Source organism: Tupaia chinensis, unplaced genomic scaffold (genome assembly GCF_000334495.1).
Source record: "Tupaia chinensis unplaced genomic scaffold, TupChi_1.0 Scaffold000668_1, whole genome shotgun sequence".
Taxonomy (NCBI): domain Eukaryota; kingdom Metazoa; phylum Chordata; class Mammalia; order Scandentia; family Tupaiidae; genus Tupaia; species Tupaia belangeri.
Genome location: NW_006160190.1, coordinates 108,957 through 110,068, shown reverse-complemented (window position 1 = coordinate 110,068; position 1,112 = coordinate 108,957). Strand labels below are relative to the sequence as shown.

At 59.4% G+C, this 1,112-nt stretch overlaps 1 protein-coding gene across 1 annotated transcript in view; it reads right to left on the bottom strand.

Annotated features, from left to right (window-relative positions):
* Positions 1-888: 888 nt before the first annotated feature.
* Positions 889-1,112, bottom strand: part of RAB11B (RAB11B, member RAS oncogene family) — a 2,732-nt gene continuing 2,508 nt past the window's right edge. The window contains exon 7 of the mRNA XM_027776341.1: positions 889-1,000. Within this exon, the coding sequence (XP_027632142.1) occupies positions 889-1,000 (112 nt within the window). The remainder of the gene's footprint in view (positions 1,001-1,112) is intronic.

Genomic DNA, 1,112 nt, shown 5'->3' with positions numbered 1-1,112 from the left:
TCTATCTGGTGAGCGCATGCACCCTATAACAAAAACCTCTCAAATAAAAGACAACAGGGGACCAGCAGGTGACATGGTGCCTAAGGTGCTGAACACTCCCACATGGCCAACCACGGTTTGAATCCTGGACCTGGTGACTTGCTTTCTCACTTTCTCTCTCTCTCTGGTCAAATTAAAAGAAATGAATGAATAAATAAAATTAAATAAATAAATCTGTAAAACAACAAAACCCAAACAGCCAAAACAGCCCCCTTCAGTTCAGAGCTCTCCTTGAGGTGTCTGGGGTTGCTGGTGACTACGGAGTCTGGACTCAAGAGGGACAGATCCCAACGTGGCCAGGACGTGAGAGGCCTCTGGAGCCTGAGGTTCAGCTCGTGCGAGAACTGCTAGTACTCAGGGGAGCGGGGACACACACCGGTGGTGGAGTGACTGCCGGAGTGGGGTGGAGGGCCAGGTCTCCTCGGGCCAGCCCTGCCACGTGACTAGGGAGGAGACAGATCCTGCCCAGAGGGAGAGGTGCTCCCGGCCACCCGTTTTTGTCAAAGGTAGGTCTCTGCTGGGCCCTCCTCATATGTCAGCCTGGAGTGGGGCTGGTGTCACCAACATCGGCCGACACGGCCCCTTGCTAGGACCGGGATAGCGATGAACCAGCTGCACAGCCCGCTTCCCCGTCCCCGCCAGGGGGCGCCCTCGCACACTGTGGCTCTAGGGCTGGTTAGTTTCATGTCAAGGACGCCGGAATAGCTTAGGCCAGGCGGCCTCCCCTTCCTCGCGGCCGTGGGGACAGCTTGGAGAGAGCCCCCGCCACCCTCCCTGGACCCATGGAAGGCTGTGGGTTCGCAGGAACTCGCGGAAGGCCTGCTCTCAGCTTAGGCCCCCGCGTTGCCCTCAGCAGTGCAGGGAACAAGGTCCCCGGGCCTCCGGCTCGGTGTGCAGCCGGGGGTCTGGCCTGGGGTGAGGAAGGGCGTGCAGCGAGGGGCCTCCGCTCAGGATGGACCGCCTGGTGGAGAGAAAGAAGACAGAGGCAGGGCGGCAGGTTGCTGTACAGGAAGTCGAATTATACATTTTTAGTAACGGGCGCGAGAACCGAGGCGCGGGGGCGACAGTGCGGG